This window comes from Eucyclogobius newberryi, unplaced genomic scaffold, assembly GCF_026437365.1.
Source record: "Eucyclogobius newberryi isolate DKJ021-1_F unplaced genomic scaffold, fEucNew1.0.hap1 SCAF_17, whole genome shotgun sequence".
In the NCBI taxonomy this organism is placed as follows: Eukaryota; Metazoa; Chordata; class Actinopteri; order Gobiiformes; family Gobiidae; genus Eucyclogobius; species Eucyclogobius newberryi.
In genome coordinates, this window is record NW_027315801.1 from 21,434,770 (window position 1) to 21,462,669 (window position 27,900).

The window sequence follows — 27,900 nt, forward strand, 5'->3', positions numbered from 1 at the left end:
TGTATTCGGTTGCTGTTAGCAGCAAGATGGCGGCTTCCATACCGGCGCAGAGACCGATCGCTCTGCACATTTAACCCCGGCTTCCAGCCTCGGTTCCGCTCTCTTGGGCCAATGCACAGAAGAGCTGTGTGAACAATGCCTCGCAGCTAAAAACGCACTTTTGTTCGTATGGATTTGAAGGATCTATTGTGGATTTTACAGATTCTGCAGAGCTTTTGCCGAGCTAAAATGGCGGCTTCCGGGGAACGTCCCTGCAGAGTGTGCTAAGCTAACAGCTAAACCAGTGATTATCTTAGTTTTTCGCAATCCTGCAACATTTTTAATGTCTAATATTCTGGTGGACTTCTGGGAATGTGAAAGTAACAACGACTCGGACCATTCGCTTACTGTATTCATGGACAGCTTACACATTGTTGCCAACCGTTTTAGCTGCTCGTTCAAATAGCTTGATGGATCGGCTAACGAGCTAAAGCTAACCCTCACCCATTCAATTTTTAACAGTTTTAATTGAAGTTACATTTGTTTTCTTTATAACCATCTTATTCGGTGGTTTTAATCCATCGTTTTAATTTTGATAACCGCACCAGGAATAACGGTATCAGACTGTAAAGAAACCTCATTTGCATACGATTAGCCACATAGCCGCAAAATCAACAGGCTAACGCTAACCCCTGCTGCAGGGTGGATTCTATCATTTCTATCCAACCGAGGTCTAAACTTGGATTTCTCTCCTCCGTGAAAGAATCCCAGGAGTGAATCGAAACAGCTGCAGCATGGCATCTGAGCCCGCGGTGCTGCAGCCGCGGTGGAAGCGGGTTTTGGGCTGGAGCGGTCCAGTGCCGCGGCCGCGACACGGACACCGGGCTGTGGCCATAAAGGAACTGATGGTGGTGTTTGGAGGAGGCAACGAGGGCATCGTAGACGAGCTGCACGTCTATAATACAGGTACAATTGCTGTGTGATCCAATTTAGAAATGACATGTGAGACGCAAAGGAGTGCATGAGCAGACTGGGTGGTACAGCTGACCGTAACTGCTAAAAAGGAACGCTAGTAGTTCTTATTTGTTTTAGAAAAGTTGAAAGTAGGAACGTCCAAATGATAGCAGTGCACTCATGTTTGATACTTGTGTGTATATGTTTCAAACATTTTGCACCCGATCTGGCATTTTGTCGTTAAACGGGTGGAAACTTGAGCTTGTGCTAAACTAGCCACTACATCCATAGCTAACTGTTTTAGCCCAGGCGCCGCTAGCGAAGTGGCTTTGGCAGCGGCTCACAGAAATGGCGCGATTTTACTAAAAACAAAGTGTACGTCACTGAGACACGCCCCTTTCCGTTTCAACACAAACAAACCTCTTAAACAGCGCCAAAACATGTTATTTGTAAATATGACACTAGTCGGCAAAGTTATATTATGGTTAAATGTTTTTAAGTTGTATATTAAAGATTGTGTTCAACACAATAACCTGCATTTGTAATAATATTTGGAGGATTTAGACAAGTACAACTGGCTAGATTCGCCCAGTAGACATACATTCACAAACTAGTGACCAGTAACCACTAATTTAAAGTAAGAACAAACCTACTTTTTAGTTTTATCAAGTTAATCCTACAGCACATCCTCTTAGTATAACATTTCTATCAGTCGGTACTTTTTCTGAATGTATTTGACTCTCACCTGTCTCGCCTCAGCTACAAACCAGTGGTTCATCCCGGCTGTCAGAGGAGACATTCCACCTGGGTGTGCTGCATATGGCTTTGTGTGCGATGGCACACGGCTGCTGGTGTTTGGGGGAATGGTGGAGTACGGCAAGTACAGCAACGACCTCTATGAGCTACAGGTAAGGGGCACAAATGAAAGCATGCTCGATACTGGAACATACAGACTTGTATCAATTCATGCTTTAACAATGGGATGCTTTTTTTAAATGTGAACTTTGAATCAGAAAAATGTTGTTCACTGACAATGTCAGTTCCTCCGTAGGCTTTATTAAACAAAACAGCAGAGCATGAAATGGGGAAGAACATTGCAGCTTTGCGATTTTGAATCTGGCTCGAGACAGTTTGCTGCAGATTGTTCACATGGAACGCACGTGTGCTATCCACTCGACCACAGAGTAGCACAATAGAACTTTTCTAATTTAAAGTTTTGTCAAGTTTATTTACACAATTGGCCACCTGCTGTTGTTGTTGTTTATTTGTCCACCAAGTTTATTTGTCCACTAATAATTATTGGTTGGTGCAATGCATGTTAATTAACATTCATGTTGATGGTGTCTTAAGATGGGGAAAAACCTCACGAGCAATTTAGCGAATTAGGTGCAGTTTTGTGAGTGACTGAACAGTTTAATCTGTTCCCTTATGAATTTACAGCATTACGTCTCTGTACATATTTTGTGCAGTTTTGAGAACTTTTTTCAGTGCCAGGCTGCACAGTTTTTTTTTTTTTTAGAAAAAGTCACACAGATTTAGCATCATAAAAAAATATCTCAATAGGAAAAAAATAGAGGTGGAAAATTCTCCAATTTCTCATGGGAATTTTAGGTCAAATTTTCGAAAAATGAAAAATTGTCCAGCTACTTCATATTTTTGCTGATTTTGTTTTGCTAAATGTCAGTCACTGACCCTTTTTAGAGCCATTTCTTTATTTTTATTTGAACGTTCAAACGTTAATTTAAATAATGTAACCCCACCCATACAATTACGGTTATACAATTTGTGCCACCTTTCATTAACTGTGTGAAACTACACAAACATATTTAAACTCTTATTCCTCAAGTAGATTCAAGCTTCAGTTTTTGCAGTGTGTCACGCCAGAATGATCTGTGTCTCACTCTGAATCCGGTTTTTCACATGAATCAATCTGGGAGGGTTCGCGCTAAAAGCCATTGGGGTGTTAAAAAAATACTTTGTGCTGATTGGTCGAAGCGTCAAAATAAGCAGAAAAATCTCTCGTGTCAAATCCAGTGTTCAGAAAAGTATAGTCCTCTTCCTCCTCTACAAATGTTCAAGTGCCATTGTGTGCGTTTGTTTTGACTTGTGCTCAAACCACAATGCTGCTGTGATTGTGCCAGTCCCACATGCGGGCCCTACATGCTATGTAATTGGCTCGTTAAACTACTTTGTGGAATGAAAACAAATCAGCGGGAGCCGAAACGAGATGGATTCTCAAATCACCTTTCTGGCACAGTTAAACTTGTCAGCTCTTAGTGACTTCCGCCCTACTCCATTTGCCTCTTCTTTAGAGTTACTGTTTAACTTGGTTCTATCGTAATTCTATGTGATGTTTAATGCACTATCCCAAAGATATATTCCTTTGTGCTCACGCAACTGATTCTTATCTCATCTTATGTGGACGCTTAAGACAACGCCTGAGATACAGCTATAACACCATGTGACCTAGACACTTGGGTAGAAAAAGTGTACCAGTATTCCCTTAAATGTCATCATTGTTGGCCTGGATGCCTAAAACTTGACCTTACCATGACATCTTTTTGATGCTTTTGCTATCTCTGCTGTGATGACGAAAGCACAGATATTTAAGTGTATTTGTATACATTTCGGTTCTTATGTGTCTGTACACTACATTTCCAAATGTTGCAACCTTAATTCTCCAGACTCCAGACAAACTGTGACTAAGCCATGATAAAATGGCACATGGGAGGAAGAACCTGTCGCCCCCACGTTATTCATACATAAGAATCAATTAAACCCTTTCAAAATCTATTGGGGAAAAAACCTATAACTTCTACAGTAAGGAGGAATTACTTGAATTTTTGAGCGCTTAATTTCTTTCCTCTGTCTTTAGGCCAGCCGTTGGGAGTGGAAACGCCTCAAAGCCAAAGCTCCTAAGAATGGCGGCCCGCCCCCTTGCCCCCGCCTTGGACACAGCTTCTCTCTGATAGGCTCTCGTTGTTACTTATTTGGAGGACTGGCCAATGACAGTGAGGATCCCAAGAATAACATACCCAGGTGAGTGCAAAAGTACTCAGGCTTACTAATGGCGCTACGTGACGTCACAAACATGAATTAATATTAATGAGCACCACAAATGTCCCGTATGTCAGACAAACTCTCAGACAGTCAGGCATATGACATGGAAAAATGGCAGAACAACAGCGACTACGACAACTAATATCGATAAAATTGATGGAAGATGACATCCCAGGAGCGAAGCTGAAACGGCATAAAGTAGAGGACCATTCTTTATTAGAGTTGAAGCGATGGGTTAAGTGCAGAGGACTTCACATTAGCGGAAAGCAGGCTGAACTTGTAGAAAGGTAGGTCCGGCTTTCGGCGTCTTCATCTTGACTCTTCTCTCTCTCCTCAGACATCACTATCGAATCCTCAACTATTCTTTTTTCCATCAATTGATACAAAATATGTCATCCTTAGCTAAAGTAGACATACAAACATGTCCAGTGAAATCAAGTACAACTTAGTAGGCAGGCCTAGCTAAAAAATAGGTTGTAGTCTATTGCAAGTCGAAACAACACTGACACTCACTTTCACTATTATTTATCATCATGTTTTGCTCTAACTCGCCTGTTAGTTGCAAGCGGTTGCTGGGATAGGATTTGGGTGGTCAGCTGTGGGTCGATGTCCACCTACAAAGTGTTTAGAACAAATGTAGGTGTTCCTCGTAATTTTCCCGACGTGGAACTTTTCTTTTGGTCTGCCACACGACTGTATCCACCACTCCACAACATTTCTCCCTTTTCGTCCTTGGCTTCAGGAAAGTGATGAACCAAACCCCAGCCATTTCAGGTCTATCGGCGTAGCGAGAATCACTCTTGCATGTTCCATAGCAGCAGTGTTTATTGCTCACCATTTTAACTCTGTCGTAATACTCCACAAAATCATAGGATTTGTGGAGTGTTTTCAATCGGTAACACTCAATCGGTACAGTATTGTTTGTCTGACATACGGGTACTCGCTGTTAGCGCATTGACGTCACATGGCTATTTATAGCTCGCCTGCGGAGCGCTATTTTTATGTAATTGCCTTGATAGAGTTGGCACTAGGCCTGTATCTACTCGCTTGTAATCGCTCTTCCAGTCGAGTGGGAACTCCACTCATTAAAGTGGAGAACAAGGGAAAATCTCCCCCTCTAAAACAAGTAGATTGATTTGTGGAAAATATCTAATGTTCATGTGATCAACAAGTCGACAATGCACCGATTGGCGGCCCAATCGGTGGCTCGTGAATAAAAAGAGTGTGTGTGTGTGTGTGTGTGTGTGTGTGTGTGTGTGTGTGTGTGTGTGTGTGTGTGTGTGTGTGTGTGTGTGTGTGTGTGTGTGTGTGTGTGTGTGTGTGTGTGTGTGTGTGTGTGTGTGTGTGTGTGTGTGTGTGTGTGTGTGTGTGTGTGTGTGTGTGTGTGTGTGTGTGTGTGTGTGTGTGTGTGTGTGTGTGTGTGTGTGTGTGTGTGTGTGTGTGTGTGTGTGTGTGTGTGTGTGTGTGTGTGTGTGTGTGTGTGTGTGTGTGTGTGTGTGTGTGTGTGTGTGTGTGTGTGTGTGTGTGTGTGTGTGTGTGTGTGTGTGTGTGTGTCCTCAAATCTATTTATTTTTGTAAGGCCCAAAATCACAACAACAGTTGCCTCTGAGGGCCACAGGGAGAAATGAATCAACAATGTCTGTGGTGGCGAGGGACGATGTCCCAGGGTCCTCTGTCCTTAGACTCTCCTTCTCGGCCAGGAAAAACTACAAAAAAAAGCGTAGAAACCTGGAGGAGTTCCAGTGAAGGAGAGATCCGACTCTCACAGACGGACACGAGGAGACTGGAGCTGGACCCACTCCTCAGGCAGATGAGGGACCGTCGGAGTCGAGCTGGACCCACTCCTCAGGCAGATGAGGGACCACTTCACCAGGGGAGGGGCATCTGGGTCCACAGGTCCTCAGGAGTGAGAGAAAGAAAAGAAGGCGGTGAACAGTTTGCAAGTGGAATCAAAAAATAAATATTGTTTGATAGCATAAGTAGTCAGAAGAAGAAGAGTATAGTGCTCAAGCTGTCATACTTCCCCCAGCATAGTTACTCCTAGGGCAGCGTAGCTAAAGCTGTGGGTTTATGTTTCTGTTCCTAACTAGTCTGACCATAAGCGATTTCGAAGAGGAACGTTTTAAGCCTGGACTTAAATGAAGAGACTGTGTCAGCATATTTAACATGGGTCGGGAGCTGATTCCATAACACAGGAGCTTGGTAGCTAAACGCTCTACCTCCTACTGTACTTTTAGAGACTCTTGGGACCACCAGAAGGCCGGCATTCTGAGAGCGAAGAGCTTTCTTTGGATGATATGGTTCTATAGCATCTTTGAGGTAGGATGGGGCCATGTCATTTATGGCTTTGTAGGTCAAGAGTAGAATTTTGAATTTGATTCTAGACTCGACGGGGAGCCAGTGAAGAGACTTCAGCACCGGCGTAATGTGCTCTTCTTTTTGTTCCTGTTAGTAATCTTGCTGCTGCATTTTGAACCAGTTGAAAGCTTTTTATGGACCTTTTAGGACACGCTGCAAGCAGGGAGTTACAGTAGTCTAATCTAGTCGTTACAAATGCATGGATAAGTTTTTCGGCATCACTTTTAGGCAGGATTCTTCTGATTTTGGCTATGTTGCGCAAATGGAAATAGGCTGTTTTACAAGCTTGATTTATATGAGCTTTAAATGAGAGCTCCTGGTCAAATAAGACTCCAAGGTTTCTTACAGTAGAACTGGAGGCTACACTGACATTGTCCAGTGTGACTATCTGCTCAGATAGAGAGTCTCGTAGATGCTTAGGGCCAAGCACAATGACCTCGGTTTTTTCAGGGTTAAGAAGCAGGTAGTTTAGTGTCATCCAGGTTTTTATCTCCTTCACACAAGTACTAAGTCTGTCTACTTGATCGCTCTGATCAGGTTTCATTGATAAATACAGCTGAGTGTCGTCTGCATAGCAGTGGAAGTTAATGTCATGCTTTCTGATAATGTTGCCTAATGGCAGCATATAAAGAGTAAACAGAATTGGACCGAGTACCGAACCCTGTGGCACACCGTAAATTACTTTAGAGCTTGGTGAGGAGCTCTGGTTTACATTAACAAATTGGAACCTATCAGATAGATAGGATTTAAACCAGCTGAGGGCTGTTCCTCCAACACCTCACATTTTGTATGCATTTCTAGATTGCTTTATAATTAGATGCATACAGCGCACAGCTCTCTGATGTGACTCTAAATAACTGCTTTTACAATATATCTGTACTGGAGCAAAACATTATTTTCACTTGGGAGCTTACGGCTTGCTCAGACTGTGCCTGGAGCAGCCGTGACTGCTGTCTTGGAGCTGTGTTTTTGTGAACTGCAGCTGGGACTTCACACAGAGCTCTGCTGTGCTCTTGCAGGCTTTAAAAGCTGCTCTCGAGGTGTTGGCAAACCATTTACGGTATATAAGAAATAGGCCTGTGGAGGGCTACGACGTCCAGAGAAAATGGATTCCAAAGAAAGAATTCAGACCACCACAGTTTCCCTGTGTGCAGTCTGAGTTGCGATTAAGTATGTTTTGCAGTACCACAATATTGCCAACGTCCCTATCTCTTACTTGTCCTTAGATACCTGAATGACCTGTACTGCCTGGAGTTACGACCCGGATCCAGTGTGGTGGGCTGGGACATCCCCTCCACCTCAGGTCGGCCCCCCCCACCCAGAGAAAGTCACACAGCAGTGGTCACCAGTGGAAAAACCGGGAACAGACTCATTATCTATGGAGGCATGAGTGGCTGCAGACTTGGGGACCTCTGGGTGCTTGATATAGGTGAGATGTGCTGAGGCATTGGTAATTTAATATTGACAAATTAATCAATGAAACATTGAAAATGGAATACATTTATTTTGTTTTGCAGAAATTCGGTTATCAAAACGACGTTCAGTTTCCAAATATAAGATGTATACATTATTCTTATAGAGGGAGTTACCCTCCCATGGGGTATTTGTTGTTAACAAAGCATATTTAGATAACCTTTTTACCTTTTTTGTTGGTTTGAAAATGCTATAATGCATTAGCTTTACATTACATAACATTCCAGACAAGCAAAAACACCCCCATGGAGATGAGCAGGTTCTGGATCCTCCACCAGGAAAGCGTCTTTTAACTAGAATTCATTACATATAATCTACGTAATTATTTTTAAACTAACTAAGCTAACTTATTTGCAATAGTGGTCTGCCATGCAGGTAAATATTTAAAATTACATACATGTTTTCAATTTATCAATCAAATTCTATATCGTCTTAGGTGATATCAAAATTAGAATGTTGAGTGTATCCTCTATAACAAGTGTAACAGTTAAACTGCTGAAATGTTTATTAGAAAGTTAAAAAAAAAAAAAAAACTTTGGTATAATCCTCCAAACTTCAAGGGGGTATTTCTGAACTTTTGTGTTCAATTTTATGGTCCTTTGACGTTTTGTGCAATACTTGAATCTCAATCGCAAAATGTGCTTCCACATTTATCACTTTGTTTTATGAATGGCAAAATCTGTTGATTATCAGCATGATCCAATAATGCAAGTATTCTTGTTTTAAAAAAAATATTGTTTAATCTTTTATAGACTCTTTGTCATGGACAAAACCATCTATTGGAGGAACAGCTCCTCTTCCACGCAGCCTGCACTCCGCCACTATCATCAACAACAAGTAAATGATTTTCACTCAATCACTGTTTTTATAGATCCTAAGTGTGTGTTTGTTATGCTTAGAGGACCAGAAATATTACTGTCAATAACAAATGTTGATTGTGCAAATGTAAGGATGTATCCCACAGCACCGTTTTTATTCAGTGAGGCCACAGTTATTTTATTACTTGGTTTACGGATCCGCCGCACTTAGATGATTGATGTCTACAATATAAATAAAATAAATTATTATAATTTAAGTACAAGTACTGCCGACAACGCAAAATAGCTTTAAATTAAATATAAAAAGCGGTATTAAAGGATTGAATGGATGATTTTTTTGGCCCAAATCTGAGTCTTATTTCCTCGTGGCTCGAGGAAGTCTCATTTACACAGTAGTGACACTCCAGGTGGACTGCCGATTAGTCCTGCCACGTTTCAATCATAAAACACACCTACCGCTCACCTGCAGCTGCGTGCGCCTCATTTCCGCGTGTCTAAGCGCATTGATCTATCATAATATAGTTCCCTCAGTGTACGGGACAAAATGAAGACGGAGAAAGACAGATCGAGCTTACTCAGAAAACGGAAATCTACGGGAGATGAGAGATGCGATCCGTCGCGCTAATAAACAAACGCACGTGTGTGTTGTATCAGTCCGCACGGGGGGAGTGCGCACACTTCCGCTCCTCCTCCCCCCCTCTCCTCCCATGGTGCCTTTTGGGAAAACCCGGGAAAAGAAAAAATCGTTTGAAATTGAAATTATATTGATATTTATATTTCGCCCGCCGTAAACCAAGTAATAAAATAACTGCGGCCTGATGGTGAACTTGGATTGCTAACATTTTGTGTTTTGCATCTGTTAGGATGTATGTGTTTGGAGGCTGGGTCCCTCTGGTGATGGAAGATGTCAAAGTGGCCACACATGAGAAGGAATGGAAGTGCACCAACACTCTGGCCTGTCTCAATTTAGGTACAACACCACTTCAATGAAATGGTTAATGATTTAGTATAATTGTGTAATAATGAGTGACTACATAAACTACCATCCATCTAAAATGCCAATGCGCATGTATGATGCTATGTTAGAAAATGAGCAGATGTAATTATTTTATTCACATTTTTATTACACTGTATTTTGACCTTAAAAGCCAAAGCTCTCAGACCATTGATTATTATTCCTGTCAAATCGTAATAATGATTTTCTGTTTCTCATAGAAACAATGAACTGGGAAACTGTGGTAATGGACTCTCAGGAAGAGAACATTCCCCGGGCCAGAGCGGGCCACTGCAGTGTGGCAATAAACTCTCGTCTGTTCATCTGGAGTGGCAGGGATGGCTATAGAAAAGCCTGGAACAACCAGGTCTGCTGCAAAGACCTGTGGTACCTGGAGACTGGTGAGAAGATTATATGGGATTTTACTGTTTTTTTTTTTTTTTTTTTTTTTTTTTTTTTTGACCATCTCACACCTTAAACATTTTATGGGTAACAAGCTGGCCTACAGGCATGAAATGAGCTCCTTTGTTGACTGATGTGGTCCCATTTTCTACAGTTCAATGTAGGAAAAGCACAGAAACTAATTATTGATTTTAGAAAGAAAAAAAGCTTTCTCTCCAGTTCCCATTAAAGGGCAGTCCATTGAAATGGTTGAATCTTACAAGTACCTGGGAGTGGTCAGTGTGTTGTTTTACGCGGTACTGTGTTGAGGCAGGAGAATCACTATGGAGGCCGGTTCAGTGGTAGGTCTGAGCCTGGACTGGTTGGACAGTGTTATGGATAAAATGATAATAACCAAACTTATGGCTGTACTCAATATATTCAATATATGCTCGAGACTTTTTAACAACATCAAGTCATTATAAATAGCTGAGTTCTACACTTCAGAACCTACAGACAGCTGCATCAAGGCTGAGTTTGAGAAGCTGAAAATGGGACTTCATCATAGGACAGTTGTATTTGATCTTAAGGACAGTGTGAACATTAGATTCTAATGTTTTTTCTTATTTTACTTATTAGTAGTATACTTTTAACACCAGTTTTAAGGGATATCCATGAATCAGGACGCGTATCGTATCAATTTCTTTGTTTTGGGATTCGTATTGTGAGGTACAAGGCAATACCCTGCCCTAACCAAACTTCAGACTGTTCTCCCTCTTATGGACCATCCCCTCTGAAGTGCTCCTTTACTGAACAAATTATGTTCTACTGACAACCTCAGAAACTTTTATACCAGAAGCTGTGCTTTTTTTATAGCAAGCCTTTGGTCTGGATCTATGTTTACAAATTGTCTGTTTTTGTGCACTGACATTACAAGGGTCTAGCAGAGTTCTGTAAAGTGGTGAGAGGGTTTTTCAATCACATCACAAAATATTGAGAAATGCCTGAAATATTGATTTCCCCTTTTATTCCAGAGCGTCCTTGTGCTCCGTCGCGTGTGCAGCTGGTCCGTGCAAACACCTCGTCTCTGGAGGTGAGCTGGGGCCCCTGTCAAACTGCAGACACATACGTTCTTCAGCTGCAAAAGTATGACCTGCCACAGACCACACCTGCAAGTCCCGCCCCCAGCCCCGCCTCCAACCCCATCACCATGGCCACGCCAACCACGCCCACTTCAGCCACACCACCCACTGGTATCACTCTGGTCACTGCAGCTGGAAGTGCACTTGCCACGCCCAATAAAGCAGGTACACAACTTGACTTACACTTTGTTTTAACATGTATTTGATGCTGCTCAATGGAAGAGTGGATAGGACATATGCCAGGCTCCATGGGCAGCCGGCCACAGCATCATTGCGAGTTTTATCCGGCTGCTGAATGTCTTTCCCTCTCATCCCCATTTCTTGCTAAACTGTCTTGTCTAAAGTCTACGGCCCAAAAAATCCTTAAAATTCATTGTTATTAGAAGCCACATTTTTTAAATACATTTTCACAATATTCTGTTTTTCTCAGCTGTCCTGAAGGTGGCAGCATCTCCCGGAGGGGCCTCAGGAGGCTCAATCGTAACAGTCCGACAGGCCACTCCCAAATCCCCCGTTGCCGTAACAACACTCCCTGCAGGAGTTCGCATGGTGGTGCCCTCTCAGACCACACAACAAGGAACGGTAATGAACAGATCATTTTAAGAACTAACTTCAGGTGGGTTTTGCGTTGTTCATTTCTGTTTTGATTTCAGCCCATTGGCACAAACCCTCAGATGTCGGGCATGGCAGCTCTGGCTGCAGCTGCAGCAGCCACCCAAAAAATTCCTCCCTCTGGAACAGCGCTAAATATGCCAACAGGAGCCACCATAGTCAAGACTGTGGCTGTGAGCCCTGGGTCCACCACTCTACCCGTCAAAGTGGTGAGGGAACTACATGACTCTTAACTCTAAATTAACTAAAACTATTCAATACTCTACATTATCCATACATTACAATACTGAGGATATTGTAATATAGGCAGCAATAAAATAATTTGCTGAGAACCTACTCTTCAGGCCAATTCAATAGACCCTTTAAATGTTTGATCATAAGAATGTCTAAAATTCCAAAATAAAGTGGAATAAGTGACATTAGCCATACATAAGCCCCCCCCCCAGGAGAATGGTTGGCTTTAGTCCGTCCGTAGTTTGGAATGGTTCATGTCATGGCAAAATGCGTCTCCTTACACAGGGCCTGGTCTGCTATATGAACAGCTCGTATCTGAATGATGGATTTAATTATAAGGCCAATCCCAGCAATTCATTAAATATTTGTGGCACTATAAGATGCTGAAAAGCTAGAGTAAACTAGTAAGAGAGTAAAAGAGACAACTGTCAGCTTTTTCTGTATTTATTTTTCTTTCTTACAAATCTGTTGCAAATTCTCTTCAAGAAATGCATTGGGTTTGTAGAATGTTAGAGGCATTATGTACTGGAAATATAATATTTTAAATCTTGTCGTGTCGTGCATAAATGACCTCCACTCGATAAAACAACGATTTATCAGAAGAGCAAGTCAGCATTTGTTGAGAAATTATTAATTTATGTTTCTCAACTTTTTACCCTCTTGTTTTCACTTCTCTCTCTTGTCCAATAATCTTGCACTAAAGCGTTCTCTTTATCCCGACCCCTTTTGAAAGCTAGTATCACTTTCGCAGCCCCCTTTTGAATCACTTAAATGGACCATTATGGTTTATTCATAATTGCCCTTGTGTCAGCAGAAGCATGATTTTTGGTTTTCCTGTGATTCAGGTGAGTAATCCAGCTACTCGAATGTTGAAGACTGCCGCTGCACAGGTGGGTGGGGCATCTGTCGTTTCTGCCCCTGGAACACCCAACCGGCCAATCATCACTGTGCACAAGTCGGGCACAGTTACAGTGTCCCAGCAGGCTCAAGTGGTAACGACGGTGGTGGGAGGGGTCACTAAGACCATCACCCTGGTGAACAGTCCTCTGAGTATGGCCTCTGGGGGCACTCTGGTGAGTACTGTACAAAATATAAGATATCATAAATGTTTATGTGTGTACATATATGGGTATATTTATTTATATATAGGTATATACATTATGCTAACATTTGGCTTTTTTGGTAGTTGGGAAACCTGGGAAACCTGGGAAATCTTGGTAAAGTGGTGTCTTTGGTTCAGACCAAACCAGTTCAAAGTGGAGTAGTGACTGGACAGGCAGGAAATCCTGTAACACAGATTCTACAGGTAAATACAAGCATCATACTCTCTACATGCCTTGCATAATTAAGTTGTTTCTATCAATGTATAATTGGAGCTGCCTGCATATTCTTTACAGCATAAAACTTCAAACATGACTCCTCTCCTCTTTTGTCCTCTCCCTCATAGACTAAAGGCGGCCTTCCCCCTGGTACAATCCTGAAGTTGGTGACCTCCGCAGACGGCAAACAGACCACAATACTGAGCACCTCACAGTCTGGAGCTATCGGCAACAAACCTACAATTCTCGGAATGTCTCAAGCAGGAGCTAAACCGGGGACGACCATTATCAAGACCATCCCGATGTCTGCCCTGCAGGGAGCCGCTGGTACAGATGCAAACATACTAAGCCTACCATTGACTGCATACAGAGTAAACGATTGTGTGTCACAAACAAAACAATTATCATTCATTTGCACTGTATATTTTTAAATACTTGTATTTATTTGAATATTTAACTACTATTATTGTTTATTGATTTTGCATGTTCAGGTGGAAACAGTCCTATCACATTCCTCACAAATAAAGGAATGACTTCAGGAACAGCTCAGAAAATCCTTACTGCAGTCCCCAAGATTTCAGCTGGAGGCCAGCAGCAGCTCACACAGGTGCGAAACTCCTCCATCCTCATTCTATATGGTTTACAGTTTTAGCCTTTGCTTAGTGAAGACATAATGCTGGTATGCTCGCTGGCGAGCATTTTCTATATCTCAAATATTCTCTTACATCATCACTTTTTTATTTCCGTGGTCAATACCAGCAAGCCATACATCATTTTAAAGCTTATTTTCTCACCAAACGAATATGTCATTGATTTACATTGAATAATATGCCCCAAGAAGCAATTGTCAATAGTTTGTGAGAAAGTCTCAACTTTTACAAATGTATGTCCTACCTGTTTGCTGTTTATGACGGACTAAACTGCTTTAATTCTGTACTCAGTCTGTCTGTAAGGAATCATTGAAAAACAATATCCACTTGTATTTTTCCTGAAGTTATCCGATTTCGAGATATTGTCAAGTAAACAAAGTGTTCTTCGTTGACGATGGTCAGGATTAACGCTGTCCGGTGCATTTCTCCGTCCATAACAAATTACCTGTTTGACCTATAAGATAATGTTTGGCATCGATCTTTTCTTCAGACTGTTACCTACAGAATGAGACCATCTGTCCACGGGTTTGTTTGGTACAGCCTCCGCAAAAAAAAAAATGCGCCGCTTGCGACGCACATGGATTCCTCTGCATGCTAGTGACGTAGCAGACTTTCTATTGACATATTATTCTAGCCAATAAGAATAGCTTTAGAATGGTAGGCGGGACAAAGGCCTTATTGACACAGAATCTTCTGTATTATTGTGCGTAAGGCTCAGGTAAGGCTGTAAAGAGCCAGATTTCTCGGCAGGATTTTGCGCATAACGTTTTCTGATTTTATTAGTTTTTTGGGCGTGCATTTTGTTAGATATATGTATTATTATACCAATACAAAAATAAAATAAAAAATATTAGGCTACCCCAAATAAATTGTCTGTTTGCTGTAACCCGAGTCGACATTTTTTAAGTGGCTCGGACGGTAGGCGAATTTTGAAGGCCAAAACAAATATCAAAATTTTGTCTGAGTGACCACCAGGGGTCAGGCTTCAACAGTCAATGACGGAAAACGTCTCTATCAACCCGGTCGGACTAAATCTCACGATTTTAAGACATTTCAATCGACCTTTTGCACGCCGCTATCCTTTATTTTGGTAGCGAAGGCAAGCGGGGGGAACATGCGGGGGATACGAGCGCCGCCATGTTTGTTGTGATGACGCTGCTGGGTGTGTTTCAATCCCAGAATGCATTTGCGTAAGTCAAATTTCACACCGTGACAGAGAAACACATGTCCTATGGAGACATGAGTGGCGCCAACAGAGGCAAACCAACTTGTAAAAAGCAATGTGACTACGCACGCTCTGTTTTATTATAGACGCATGTGGAGGATTGAAAGTGAAGACGCGCATGCGGTGCGTTATCAGTCCTTTGGGATGAAAGACATGTTTACCAGCGTGATAAAAGTATTTGACACGGTGGTTCAGGAAAGACCGGTAAGACCGGTCGTTGAGTCAGCGAAATAATTGAAAAATAAAAGATTTTGACGTTTTTTCAGCAAAATGCTGATCATTTTTTTTCAGTCGGCTAGTTTCATAGCGGGTCGGTCGGGTTACAGCAAACAGACATATTATTTTGCCTAGACATTTTTTTCTAACCTCTATATGGGAAATTCATGGGTAAACTCATATTTACACATTTTCACTTTTTTTTTTAGCAGTTATAATAGGTATCAGTGGCCTACAAAACATCAAAATGTATGTTTTATGATCATAGAGGAGCTAAAATTGTAATAAAACAGTTTGGCACAGTTTGCACATATTTGGATCACTTGTTCCGAATATACTTTTTGATACAAAAAGGTCAACAGCACCAAAATGCCTGTTCCTAGAGATCTGAAACTTTACACAGTTGTTGTCAACAAGATAAACATCATGTACAGTGAACAGCATATGCACACAATGAATGTAATGGTCCTGAGCATGATAATGGTCAAATTGACAAAATTCAGGCGAGACTAAAAAATGATGTTTTGTTTATGTTTGGGCTTCTGTAGTGTAAGTTCTGAAGCCCTGACGGTGTTCATTTGCACATCTGCAGAAACTAGAAGGCCTAAGCTTTCTAATGATGCTTCACACTTGCATGTGGAACATAAGATCCTCTTTTAATAAGCAATGCCATTTGGGTATGTCCAACCATTGTGCACAGGGTGGATGGTAACAGGTTAATTATAATCCACCACACACATTGTTATTTTATGTCTTGTTCATCATAAATCGCAATATTGATTTGAAAGCGACTTAAAAGTAGAAACTGGTCCATTGACTACCAGTTAAAAATTGCAAAACAATTCGCTATTGAATTGTTCAAAACTTCAATACAAACACGTGACTCAATACACGTCACCAGTTCAGCATTGCTTTCACAGATGCATAAGAAAACGGCTTCACAAAGGCTCTACTGTTTTGTTTTACTTAATTCGAACAGAAAAGAGGTTAATATATAACTACCATAAACATTTATAGAATGCATTAATCTAATATTAATTATAGATTAATAATAATCTAATAAAAGGTGGAACAAGGTAAATTTTATAGCCACATACGTGTTTGTGTGTCTTTGGGTACAGGTGGTTTTGAAAGGGGCCCCAGGGACCCCAGGGACCATCCTCAGGACTGTCCCCATGAGTGGTGTCAGACTGGTGTCTCCAGGATCCAAACCGACGGTCACGACTCTAGTCGTCAAGGGCACCACAGGTAATGACGTAAACTACTGTAGAATAAGAAGTTAGTTATTTCCCACTGCCCTGGCTGAGAAAAACAAGTTTGCCTTTTCACACTTTTTCAGCCAGAAAGTCATGGTTCTGTTTGTTCTAAGTTAGACTGTTTCCTCACCTGTGTTTTTCAGGGGTGTCGAGCCTTGGTACTGTCACTGGGACCGTCTCCACTGTCGCCGGGGGAACTGTTGTTGGGACTAACGCCTCTCTGGCTACGCCTAGTACTACCTTAGCTACCATTGCCACATTAGCCGGCCAAGTAACAACGGCAACCACAGCTGGGGCGACCAAACAGGTACCATCACCGCCTCTCATTTTAAAATATGATTAAAACACATGATCAATGTACAGCAGCATTATCAGCTGGATAGTCCTATGAACAAAAATACCCAGTGAAAGCTTTTGACTTTTCACAACATCTCTAACACATCACATTTTTAGTAACTTTGTAGTAATTTACAAACTACATCAAATCTGCAGTGTACAAAAGACGAGGTAATGGTAAAGGTAATCACATGTGCAGTTCCATTTAGGGTAAGTTTAGTCAGAGTTATGTGGACTTAAAATGCAACACAATGTCAGCAACAATCTGTTTCCAGGTGACCCTAATCACAACCCCCAGTGGAGCGGAGGCTCAGCCCTTGGTCCAAGACCTGCCTGTGTCCATCATGGCCTCCCCCACGTCAGAGGAACCTGGAAGTACCACCACAAGCTCCTCTGTTACTACTACAGCGGAGGGAGAAGAGGAGTCGAACACAGGTAATCTATAGACTTATTAGTGCGGTCAATAAGGAGATGCATGGATATTGTAAAGAAGTCTGTTAGTTACATGAAGATAAGAGGATATTCAGATGGCAATGGGATCTAGATTGATCAAAGAAAAGTCTTCTCTAATCCATCCATTATTTTTCAGTGACGTTGATCTGCTCCAACCCCCCGTGCGAGACTCATGACACAGGGACCACAAACACAGCGACTGTGGCAACAGCTTCGATGGGAGGGACAGAGAGAGTCTGCTCCAACCCGCCCTGTGAAACTCATGAGACTGGGACAACTAACACCGCCACTGTGGCCTCCTCCAACATGGGACAGAACACACAGGTAAAAACCACAAGATGCAATACTGACTTGAGTTTATCCACTTTTATTCAGAAATAACAGTCATCCCAACACACATTTTTATCAATGTGAAAACAATATTACAAATCATAAAATACTGAAGAACTTCTCACACACCTTGAACTTAATTTTTGGACATACATTTTTGGAATAGAACAGTCAATAACTGGTGCACATCACCTTTTATAAAATGTTATTTGTAGGCCCTCATTCATCAAACTTCTGTATGGCAAAAATCAGTGTGTATATGTGGTGTACGACCTAAACAAGACACTCCTTTATCTCTTCATTAGAGCCACAAGTTTCATCTTGGAGAGCCTTAATGTAGTTAAAGCTGTAAAAGTTGTGAGTTATTCCATAGAGCCAAGGAAAACCCGCCTTTTTATATGCACAAAACATACTGCCCTTTAATCTATGTGTTATCAGGGTAAGCTTAAACAAAAATGCTGTTACTTATTGTAATGTAATTAGTGTAGTAAAGTAGAAGATTCTCATTTGTTGAGGTTGTGCTCTTTCAAGTTTTATATTTTCTTTAATTATAATATTTATGATGATATAATTATCATAAAACTAGAGGATGAATCGACTTTATTATAATGGTTTTGAGCCAACTCGTGCGCATCAGGCCTGGACCAGAGACACAGGTCTGGGAGCAGCAGCAGCCAACAGCAGTAATGCAGAGAGGGTCAAAGTACTCACTGTGGCATGACCCTTCTTCTGGATGGTCCTGACATGGGGGTTCAGTCCTGCTGATTCTGGGGGAGCAGTGGACTCTTGTTCACATGGGTTTGTCAAAGGCTGTTTGTTTGAGTGGTAACGTCCTGGCATTGCGCCTGGTCCAGTGCAGGGGTAAAGATTAAGCCCTAAAATCGTAATTTAATAGCAAATGTAGAATTTTTTTTTTTAAAACAATTAACCTAAAAATATAATTAGACCCACATTTCATTGTCTGTCTTTTCTACTCAGCCAAAACTGTCATAAATTCTACTTTTTGACATATTCCGTGCCCTCATGCTATAAATCCAGTGGGTTAGGCCTCTTGAAACATGAATATTTTGAGGCACACCGTGACAGAGAAACACATGTCCTATGGAGACATGAGTGGCGCCAACAGAGGCAAACCAACTTGTAAAAAGCAATGTGACTACGCACGCTCTGTTTTATTATAGACGCATGTGGAGGATTGAAAGTGAAGACGCGCATGCGGTGCGTTATCAGTCCTTTGGGATGAAAGACATGTTTACCAGCGTGATAAAAGTATTTGACACGGTGGTTCAGGAAAGACCGGTAAGACCGGTCGTTGAGTCAGCGAAATAATTGAAAAATAAAAGATTTTGACGTTTTTTCAGCAAAATGCTGATCATTTTTTTTCAGTCGGCTAGTTTCATAGCGGGTCGGTCGGGTTACAGCAAACAGACATATTATTTTGCCTAGACATTTTTTTCTAACCTCTATATGGGAAATTCATGGGTAAACTCATATTTACACATTTTCACTTTTTTTTTTAGCAGTTATAATAGGTATCAGTGGCCTACAAAACATCAAAATGTATGTTTTATGATCATAGAGGAGCTAAAATTGTAATAAAACAGTTTGGCACAGTTTGCACATATTTGGATCACTTGTTCCGAATATACTTTTTGATACAAAAAGGTCAACAGCACCAAAATGCCTGTTCCTAGAGATCTGAAACTTTACACAGTTGTTGTCAACAAGATAAACATCATGTACAGTGAACAGCATATGCACACAATGAATGTAATGGTCCTGAGCATGATAATGGTCAAATTGACAAAATTCAGGCGAGACTAAAAAATGATGTTTTGTTTATGTTTGGGCTTCTGTAGTGTAAGTTCTGAAGCCCTGACGGTGTTCATTTGCACATCTGCAGAAACTAGAAGGCCTAAGCTTTCTAATGATGCTTCACACTTGCATGTGGAACATAAGATCCTCTTTTAATAAGCAATGCAATGGGTTTTCCTTGGCTCTATGGAATAACTCACAACTTTTACAGCTTTAACTACATTAAGGCTCTCCAAGATGAAACTTGTGGCTCTAATGAAGAGATAAAGGAGTGTCTTGTTTAGGTCGTACACCACATATACACACTGATTTTTGCCATACAGAAGTTTGATGAATGAGGGCCTACAAATAACATTTTATAAAAGGTGATGTGCACCAGTTATTGACTGGATGGTCCTGACATGGGGGTTCAGTCCTGCTGATTCTGGGGGAGCAGTGGACTCTTGTTCACATGGGTTTGTCAAAGGCTGTTTGTTTGAGTGGTAACGTCCTGGCATTGCGCCTGGTCCAGTGCAGGGGTAAAGATTAAGCCCTAAAATCGTAATTTAATAGCAAATGTAGAATTTTTTTTTTTAAAACAATTAACCTAAAAATATAATTAGACCCACATTTCATTGTCTGTCTTTTCTACTCAGCCAAAACTGTCATAAATTCTACTTTTTGACATATTCCGTGCCCTCATGCTATAAATCCAGTGGGTTAGGCCTCTTGAAACATGAATATTTTGAGGCGTTTCATTCAAATCATGCTACACCAAAATGTACACAATTTTCACAGCAATGTTGATGGCCATTAAATCTATTGGAAACCAAAGGAATCTATAACGGAGGAATTTTCTCTTCCTAAGGTCTCCTCTAACTCTCCAGTAAACGGAGCCACAGTCTGTTCCAATCCTCCCTGTGAGACCCATGAAACAGGGACAACTAACACCCCTACTACAGCAGGCGCAGGAGGACTCCGACAGGTAATAATATCATTAGCACAATATCTTTATCATATCCGGTTAATTGGTCCATATTATAGAGTTTGTATTCTCTATTCAGGCCTGTTCCAATCCTCCCTGCGAGACCCATGAAACGGGCACAACTAATACCACCACCACAGCAGGAGTAGGAGGACTCCGACGGGTAATATTATCATTAGCACATTATCTTTATCATACCCGGTGAATTGGTACAGATTTGACAGATTTTAGAGTTTGTATTCTCTCTACTCAGGCCTGTTCCAATCCTCCCTGCGAGACCCATGAAACGGGCACAACTAGTACCACCACCACAGCAGGTCTCCAACAGGTATGGGGGGGCAGCTTTCACAACATTTACATGAGCAAACTGCTGGAGGGAAAAAATGTTGTTCTTGTAACTATTTAGTACCCTCACATTTTACATACTGTATCTTAGCAAATGAGAGGAACTAGAGACTGTAGTAGCTGCAGTTAATGGGGGTGTTTCAGCTCTTACGTCAGCGCAGGTACTTTTCCAGCGGCCTTGAAACCACATTGTCTCCCTTCGAGGCAAGTGCTGTTGTGATTTCAGACATTACAAAAATGAATTTAATTGAACCCAACCAATACTTAAAGGGCCCATATCATGCAAAATCGATTGTTCAGAGCTTTTAACCTTCTTATAGTGCCATTGGTACCTTGTATATGTGCCCATGTTTTTTTGTTTTTATAATTGATTACAGCAATCTTTAGCTAGAGAAAAGTCTCTATCCTTTTCCTCGGATGAGCAGGACGAGTCGGCCCAGGGCAGAGCTTTGCTAATAGTTTAGGGAGTGCTCTGATCAAAATAAATCTTTTTCCAGGTCTGTTCTAATCCTCCATGTGAAACCCATGAAACGGGAACTACCAACACAGCGACTACAGCAGGAAGTCTAAGACAGGTTCATATTTTACATAACAAAAGTATGAATGAGAATAACTGATTATTTATAATTTTACTGAGCCCGTTGGTTTTCTTCTAGGTCTGTTCTAATCCTCCGTGTGAAACCCATGAAACGGGAACCACCAACACAGCGACTACAGCCACAGGTAAATCTGAATACTATTACAATTAGGGATGCATGATAATGGAATTTTCTAGTGATAACTGGTGATTGGTGGTGAGTGTGTTCACCACAATAAAGGAACATTTCCGTTAAATTAATTTAACTGAATTAAAACATTTTATTTTATTGTTCATATTTTGTTTCTAAGTCTAAATGTGGCCAAACCAGGCTATATGATCCTAGACCATATAAAGCCAAACTTATTATGAATCTTATTATAAGTATATAAAGCAACAGCGGCCTATCAGCTTAATGTTAAAGGGAGAAAAGTGGCTAAATTTAATTGTTTTGGGCTTATAATGATCAGATCAAATTTTTGGTGGAAAATGTTATCGGTGTGATGTCATATTTTATAATTATTGTGACCAATATTATCTTGCATCCCTAGTTACAGACATTGAGTATTTTAATATGTAAAAGCTAATATTTTTTGTTGATCACTATTGCAGCTCAGCAGAGTGAAGATTCTCCTGGAGAAACTACTGAACCCTCAGACTCCACTTCCTCCTCCTCCTCCTCCGTCGCCACAGCCAGTCAGAGCAGAGCTGTGACCACAGTGACACAGTCCACACCCACTCCCGGGCCTTCCATTCCTGTAAGTATTTATTTTACAGTATGAAAAAGATCCAGATTACCTGGTTTTGTGTCCTTAGTCGATTGTGAGATTTGTTATTCTACAAATGGAAATATCACAATGTAGGACTGAATTTAAACATTGGTTCTGTAGGAGATCTCGTCGTTGGTTGGCGAAGAAAGGGCAGAATCTTCTGAAGCCATTGCCGTGGCGACTGGGGCAGAGGGGGATGAGCCAATGCAGACAGACCAATCAGAGGAAGTGATGTCATCGGGAGCCACAGTGTTACAGGTTCACATGGGAGCAGCAGAAGATGCCCCACAGGTAAAAACTTCTACGAGTGCCATCTAATTTAACTTTGACCTGTGCTTTATTCTGTGAGTTTATGTTCAACTGCGCAGTCCTTTTACATTTGGACCAATCGCTCAAATCAACTGGAATCTGGGTCTGTTTGTGTTCTCAGATGGAGACTGCAGACAGCGGCCTGCCTCAGGAGCTTATGTCATCAGAAGGGGACGAATCAGGAGCTACGACACTGATGGTGACTGGACTGACCCCAGACCAACTGACTGCGGCAACAGACGAGGCTCAGCAAGCCACGATACAGGCCGTCCTCCAGGCAGCGGGGCAGTTGGGTGAGCCAGATGTCTACTGCTTTTATATTAAGAAGTTGATGTTTTGTCATCAGACTTTATAATGTATACCTTTTGTGTTACATTTGGCTTGGCCCAAATAATTGTGATATGAGCACTTACAAGAGCACTTAAATTTATATTTCTTTTGGTGATGTAAAGTTTACTGTCTTGCCTTGTCCTGTCTATTCAGGAACAGTACAGCAACTATTTTGATGAAGATATTTTTGCAATCATTGCAATTTATCTAGGCTGCTCAATGGCAGAGCGGTTGGTGCTACCAATAAGGAGATAGTGGGTTCGAGTCCCAGGCCAGACCAACATCACATGATCTTTCTGGGTGGTGTCTGCATGTCCTCCCTGTGTTACTCCGGGTTCCTACCACCATCCAAAGACAAAAAATGAATGACTGCAATCTAACAGAAATGTGCAAAAAGATGTCTTAATGTATTTTTATGTTTAGGCCGCAGTTATTTTAATACTTGGTTTACGAATCCGCTTAGATGATTGATTTCTACAATATTAAAAATAAATTCATAATTAATTTTATTTATAAAGTACAGACGCCAACGCAAAATAGCATTAAATGAAATATAAAAAGCGGTATTAAGTCAAAAGATAAGAGCATGTGAAGCAATTTTTTGCCAAAATCCTGCTGGAGTCATTTATTTTGGAAAGCATTGTTGTGACAGAGCTGCTCCGTCCCTGCGTGCGGCCCCGGCGAGAGCGCGTGCGCCCGTTTCCTTGTCTGCTGCGCGCATTTTAAACCCGTTTAACACATTTTCTCCAGCGCATTTTGTCGTGACTAAGGTTGCACACTTAGAAGCGTCATTTCTACCCATGCAAAGCACGCTAAATCTATTGTTACACTCACCTGTGCGCCGCGTCTGCGCCCTCTCCTCCCGTGGTGCATTTTGGGCAAACCCGGAAGAAAAAATCTTTTGAAATTATATTATTATTTCGTCCGCCTGTTCAATATATTTCATTTAAAAATACGTAAACCAAGTAATAAAATAACTGCGGCCTTAGTATCAGACACAAATTTCAATCATTTTTGAAAACAAATTTGCTCTTTTATGGTTACCGTTCAATCGTTTAAGACGTTTTATTCATTATAACCAACGCATTGGATGTTCCTTCTCTTGCCGAACGATTTTAATCGGTGCCATTCCAAATATTAGTTATCCTTATTAGTGCTGTTTGCCAGGTTAGCCATCTCGGAGACGAGCTTGAAACTGACATGTAGAATATTGTATATTTATATGTTCTGTTCCTCCAGGTGTTGCAGAAGGCAGCGTAGACCACACCATCCCAATTGTCTTAACCCAGCAAGAGTTGGCCGCACTGGTCCAACAGCAACAACAGCTCCAGGAGGCCCAGCAGGTGCAGCAGGTGCAGCCCAAACCAGAACCAGAGCCTATGGCAGAGCAGCCAGAACCACAGCACGCCATGCCCACAGGTGAGGAACCAGAAGTGCAACATCTATGGAACTGTTACACCTTTTTGGAAGATGATGGAAGTCAATCTCAAATACTAGTGTTCCAATCTAAGCAGTCATAGAAATTTCCATACTCTTGAGTTGATATCAATCCGGCTTTTCACATTCCTGTCCATGTCTGTCCCTCAGAGGGACTGGCTCCAGCCGACAGCCTGAACGACCCAGCGGCAGAAAGTAATGGACATGAGCTAGCATCGTCTGCAGTAACCAGCGCCGTTGCCCGATTGGCTAGTACATTTGCCCCGCCCCCTCTGAGCGCCAGCCCCAACAAGGTTCAGGCTGCTGCTTCGCTAACAGAGGTGGCTAATGGCATTTCTAATGCAACTCAGGTGAGAAAGGGAACTCTGCATTCATATTATAAATATTCCTGAGGCTTTTGTATTGCATGATAGACTCTATTAGAACTGTGCCATTTTTATATAAGCAGTGTTGTTATTACCATGGCTTTAATGACCCTTTCATAACCCGTTTTCAGAAACCAGCTGCAGTGAAGGCAGTCCCTAAAGACTCACAGTGGTGCGATGTGGGCATTGTGAAGGTCACCAATATGGTAGTGTCTCACTACTATGTGCCCTACGATGACAACTTCATCGACGTAAGAGCACAAATCACCAGTTAGGGAGAATGTTTGCCTTGTTTATTTAATCAATAATTCATTTTATTTTTTTCTCAGGATGACTCGGGGGCAGTGCCAGATTATACTCAGATGAGGAAAGTCGAGCTGCAGCCAGGAACGGCCTACAAGTTCAGAGTGGCTGGCATCAACATCTGCGGTAGAGGGGCATTTTCGGAAGTGTCAGCATTTAAAACCTGTTTACCAGGATTCCCTGGAGCTCCATGTGCCATTAAGATCAGCAAGGTTTGGAGTGCACCAAATAACCATCTTCATGAACATTGTATGTCAATACAAACATGTGAAGAGCTGAATCTTTTCTCTCCTCCAGAGCCCAGATGGCGCTCAGCTGACCTGGGAGCCTCCTGCCGTCACCTCTGGGCGGATCACAGAGTACTCTGTTTACCTGGCCATCCAGTCCTCGCAGACTTCTGCAGGCTCCTCTGGTTCACAGGGCCAGTTGGCCTTCATGAGGGTCTACTGTGGTCCCAGTCCGTCCTGCCTGGTCCAGTCCTCAAGTCTGTCCAACGCCCACATCGACTACACCACCAAACCTGCCATCATCTTCAGGATTGCAGCCAGAAATCAGAAGGGCTATGGACCAGCAACGCAAGTGCGGTGGTTACAAGGTAAAGCAAATCCTCTTCAATCATTAAAATTGTTCAGTTACCTTTTTTAAATTGAATATTTCCAAATGTTATATTCTAAATAATCCAAAATAGAAGTAGGCAAAGTAAATTTGGTAGCTACTTGATGGCAAGTCAGTAAAGTCAAGTCTAAACTTTTTGAAACGGGCTAAGCCATAAAGGTTTCACAGGTTTCTGATTATTTTTACAGATACTAAAGATGCCAAGCCTGCTATTAAAAGACCTGGAGTGTCGCCTGATTTGTAAGTTACTTTTTTGTTTTATTTTTCAGGAGGATTCTAACAGGTTCATTGATTTATTTTCAATTGACAGATTATGTGTAAATGTAATAGCACATTCAGACTAAACATGTATTGAGCATCTAATCTGCATCATTGGCAATACTTGCATCCCTTTTCACAAAATGTTCACAGACATTGGAACTTGTCCTGGTGATTCGGTGCAACACAAACAATAAAACATTGAACACTGAATACAAAACAACACAACAACAAAACATTGAACACTGAATACTAAACGGCATGATATGTACACAATAAAATATAAAGTTATGTAGTGTTCAATAGGAAGTGAACAGTGCAGTGAGTGCAAGGTGCTTAGGCAGTGTTCATGAGTCCAACAGCAGAGGAAAATAAACTGTTCTTGTGACGGGAGGTTCTGGTCCGAATGGACCGGAGCCTCCTGCCTGAGGGGAGTGGCCTCCTACCTGAGGGGAGTGGCTCATATAGTCCGTATCCACGGTGAGAAGGGTCGGCTGTGATCCGACCTGCTTTTTCACCTCAGTTGTCGCTGTTTTAGTTAATACAACTTGCTAAACTTTATTTGTGAATGCACATGAGTTTTTGCTGCATTTATTTAATTTTGTTTCTGCTAACTTTTTCTGCCTCCTTCCCTCTGCAGTAAACCTACCGGATCGAAGAAGTTCAGAGCCGACCAATAAGAACTAACTTTGCTCTGAGACCTGTGATCGGACACCCGTCTTCTTCAGCTCGGCTCTATTATGCGCTTAAAAGGAGAGCTGCGTGGGCCTGTGGTTCTTTTTACCATGTGACCTATCCACAATCTTCGAAACAGAAAGACAGAGACTTGTAAAATATATTTGTACATTTATCGATCAATCTGAAAGTTTCTCATGTTCTTTTTTCTTATTTTCTCATTTTCTCTTGCCGTTTGTCAGGAAACTGAATAATAAAAAAAGAAAAGGGTGAAGTCAGTGGCAGTATTTTGTCTTCAATTTAAAACGATTCAAGTTTTTCAGTTAAATGTAGTTTGTAGAAAGGTCAAGGGGTGGGACCAGCTCTGTGTAAATTAATTATTTCTGTAGCTGACTATTTTCTCTTTAGTCACTCTTTTTTGTTTTGATATTTTTTATATATATATATATATATATATATATATATATATATATATATATATATATATATATATATATATATATATATATATATATATATATATATATATATATATATATATATATATATATATATATATATATATATATATATATATATATATATATATATATATATATATATATATATATATATATATATATATATATATATATATATATATATATATATATAAAATCAATCTCTATCTGTCTCAAAGAAAAGCCAAATGGTTTATGTTTAACTGTGGATTATGTTATTCTCCTGTTTTGAACTGCCATTGGGTCCATTTGAATGATCGGCGCTCTCTGATTGGTCCGTTTGTTCGTGGGACTTAAGGGAGCGGTCCAACTTGTTTGTTTGTGGAATGACTCGGCTGTTGTTTGTGAATATTCTCTGCAACAATAAAGATTTTTAGAGCATTTTTTACAAACCGCAAGAGTCCTGTGTCTGATATCTGGGTCTATTCGAAAGGTATGGACTTTCCGTTCGAGCTGGATATTGACCATCTTACGTGTCTTAAAGATATTAATGATAAAAAAGATGCCACATTTTATTAGTATCGTTTCGATTATGTTTGTAACCCTCAGACCGATGACGCAAGACTCTGAAACAGCTGAAAGTGCAATCAAAACATCACCGGAACTATTTCCTGCGCTCTGATTGGCCGTCACTGCTGTCAGTCTGCGCTCAGCCGATTATCCGTCCACGCTGACGTCAGTTTGGATTTCCCCGGCATACTTTCGCTTTTCCCGTAAAGGATCAACAAAGATCGCGGGCGTGGTTTAGAAAGCGGGACGCGCTGATTGGCCGCTACAGAAGCCGGTCCTACTCTCATTGGCTTAGCAACAAAGTAACCAGCGCTGATTGGCTCTTGGCCGCATCGGT

General features: G+C 41.3%; 1 protein-coding gene across 2 annotated transcripts; it reads left to right on the plus strand.

The window, feature by feature from the left end:
- On the plus strand, positions 1 to 26,987 carry LOC140363081 (host cell factor 1-like). Of its 2 annotated transcripts, XM_072449407.1 has the most exons (33): positions 1 to 945; positions 1,693 to 1,841; positions 3,809 to 3,972; positions 7,578 to 7,780; positions 8,577 to 8,661; positions 9,506 to 9,612; positions 9,858 to 10,037; positions 11,052 to 11,324; positions 11,590 to 11,741; positions 11,813 to 11,980; positions 12,851 to 13,078; positions 13,192 to 13,311; positions 13,453 to 13,651; positions 13,816 to 13,931; positions 16,537 to 16,663; positions 16,815 to 16,978; positions 17,283 to 17,442; positions 17,597 to 17,784; positions 20,453 to 20,569; positions 20,649 to 20,732; positions 20,823 to 20,897; positions 21,412 to 21,489; positions 21,571 to 21,637; positions 22,104 to 22,249; positions 22,382 to 22,552; positions 22,692 to 22,863; positions 24,140 to 24,319; positions 24,488 to 24,687; positions 24,834 to 24,953; positions 25,032 to 25,217; positions 25,303 to 25,600; positions 25,809 to 25,860; positions 26,519 to 26,987. In XM_072449407.1, the coding sequence occupies exons 1-33, from the start codon at positions 774 to 776 to the stop codon at positions 26,556 to 26,558; spliced, it is 4,941 nt and encodes a 1,646-aa protein (XP_072305508.1). In that variant the 5' UTR covers positions 1 to 773; the 3' UTR covers positions 26,559 to 26,987. The 2 variants fall into 2 exon arrangements, with proteins under 2 accessions (XP_072305508.1, XP_072305509.1); XM_072449408.1 differs by lacking the exon at positions 20,823 to 20,897 and having other exon boundaries at positions 722 to 945.
- Positions 26,988 to 27,900: the final 913 nt, after the last annotated feature.

Bases quoted from the DNA above. Each gene is read 5' to 3' on its own strand.
- LOC140363081 (XM_072449407.1), top strand. From the start codon at position 774: ATGGCATCTGAGCCCGCGGTGCTGCAGCCGCGGTGGAAGCGGGTTTTG. The intron at 11,742-11,812 runs GTAATGAACAGA...TTTTGATTTCAG, and splicing joins AGACCACACAACAAGGAACG to CCCATTGGCACAAACCCTCA. The intron at 20,898-21,411 runs GTATGGGGGGGC...ATCTTTTTCCAG, and splicing joins CCACAGCAGGTCTCCAACAG to GTCTGTTCTAATCCTCCATG.